At 46.7% G+C, this 1,874-nt stretch overlaps 1 protein-coding gene across 1 annotated transcript; it reads left to right on the top strand.

Annotated features, from left to right (window-relative positions):
• The first annotated feature begins 200 nt into the window (after positions 1 to 200).
• On the top strand, positions 201 to 1,553 carry LOC121865781 (cell wall integrity and stress response component 4-like). The gene is made up of 2 exons (XM_042365341.1): positions 201 to 252; positions 1,018 to 1,553. Exons 1-2 carry the CDS (start codon positions 201 to 203, stop codon positions 1,551 to 1,553), a joined length of 588 nt encoding a protein of 195 aa, XP_042221275.1.
• Positions 1,554 to 1,874: the final 321 nt, after the last annotated feature.

Here is a 1,874-nt window from a genome sequence, read left to right as displayed (position 1 = left end):
CTCGTGTTAAGTGAATGTAGCTTTTTTTTTTTTTAATTTGTTACCAATTTGGGGAGTTAATTTTGTTTTTTATGTCAACCAATTTTGTGCGTCTTACATCTTCTGTTTCGAAAAATATTGAGCATATAGAATTTATTTTATTTTTTTTTGAAAATCTGGACGCTCATGGCTCCCACTGTGTGAGACGCTCATAAGTCAAAATGGTTTTACCGCGTAACTATGGAGCATTGGAGCAGAGAACAGTTCTGCCAGGTACCATACAGTCCCGGTCTGAGTTCGTGAATAATGTGTGTGTGTGTGTGTGTGTGTGTGTGTGACGCCCTGAAAGAGAGAGCCAGTGACTGTGTCTAGCAATACAGTACCAGGAAACAGCCTAATATTATTTATTCAACACATTACTTCATCCTCATTCTATCTGGCAGTTAGATCAATGCCATAAGGAATAAGTAGTCACATATTCAGTAGTAAACGCGGAGAGTACACGAACTACAGTACCTCCAAAAAGTATCATTCTGAGTAAAGTAAGTTATGTGTACTGTACCATCCCGTGAGGTACAGTACGGTACACCAGTGATACAAGGGAAGTGGTCCCTCGCCCGAGATATTTGTTTACCTTAAGAAAATAGCAGCGCAGTACCTTTATTTGGTGGTCCTAAATGATAAAATATGTCATTTATGTGCAAAATAACGCGAGGAAGTGTTCGTTAAGCCTCCATATTTGTTTAGTGTAACAAAATAGTATCGCAGTATCGTTATGTTGTAGAGTTACGCCACCCGCTCGCTAGTTCTCACTTAATCTCCATCTTACAGGCGATGCTTCGCCCGTGCTGGCCAATTATAACCGGTGACGTGAACACCTTGTGTAGTGATTGGTGGAGCAGGCGAGTGGCTGGTGTTATTAGTGGGTGGCGGAGCGCGGCAGCCACCTCGCACTCAACACCTTGTGTCATAATTTACGGGGCAGCCCCACGGCCTAGCTGGGGGACTGAACACTGTCCCAGGAACTCTTCTCTGCAGCACCCATCTCAACGACTTCCAGCACTCACCTCATCGACTTCCAACACCTACCTCAACGACTTCCAGCACCCACATCAACGACTTCCAGCACCTACCTCAACAACTTCCAGCACCCACCTCAACGACTTCCAGCACTCACCTCATCGACTTCCAGCACCCACCTCAACGACTTCCAGCACCCAACTCAACGACTTCTAGTACCCACCTCAACGACTTCCAGCACTCACCTCAATGACTTCCAGCACCCACCAACGACTTCCAGCACCCACCTCAACGACTTCCAACACTCAACGACTTCCAGCACTCACTTCAATGACTTCCAGCACCCACCTCAACGACTTCAACACTCTACCTCAACGACTTCCAGCACTCACTTCAATGACTTCCAGCACTCACCTCAACGACTTCCAGCACCCAACTCAACAACTTCCAGCACCCACTTTAACGACTTCCAGCACCCACCTCAACGATTTCCAGCACCCAACTCAACAACTTCCAGCACCCACTTTAACGACTTCCAGCACTCACTTCAATGACTTCCAGCACCCACCTCAACGACTTCCAGCACCCACCTTCACGACTTCCAGCACTCACTTCAATGACTTCCAGCACTCACTTCAATGACTTCCAGCACTCACCTCAACGACTTCCAGCACTCAACTCAACAACTTCCAGCACCCACTTTAACGACTTCCAGCACCCACCTCAACGATTTCCAGCACCCAACTCAACTTCCAGCACCTACCTCAACGACTTCTAGTACCCATCTCAAGGCTAATCAACACCCACTTCAAGCCTACAAAACCCACACCAAATTATTAGTATTACGACCCTGTTGGCTTGTTAGACAACCAATC

This window comes from Homarus americanus, unplaced genomic scaffold (genome assembly GCF_018991925.1).
Source record: "Homarus americanus isolate GMGI-L3 unplaced genomic scaffold, GMGI_Hamer_2.0 scaffold13495, whole genome shotgun sequence".
NCBI classification, from domain to species: domain Eukaryota; kingdom Metazoa; phylum Arthropoda; class Malacostraca; order Decapoda; family Nephropidae; genus Homarus; species Homarus americanus.
The sequence above is the reverse complement of the archived record's forward strand: the minus strand, read 5'-3'. Positions and strand labels throughout refer to the sequence as shown.

Excerpts from the sequence above, each read along its gene's own strand:
- LOC121865781 (XM_042365341.1), top strand. The coding sequence starts at position 201 with ATGGTTTTACCGCGTAACTATGGAGCATTGGAGCAGAGAACAGTTCTG. Across the intron at positions 253-1,017 it reads GCAGAGAACAGTTCTGCCAG|CACCCATCTCAACGACTTCC; the intron begins GTACCATACAGT and ends TCTTCTCTGCAG.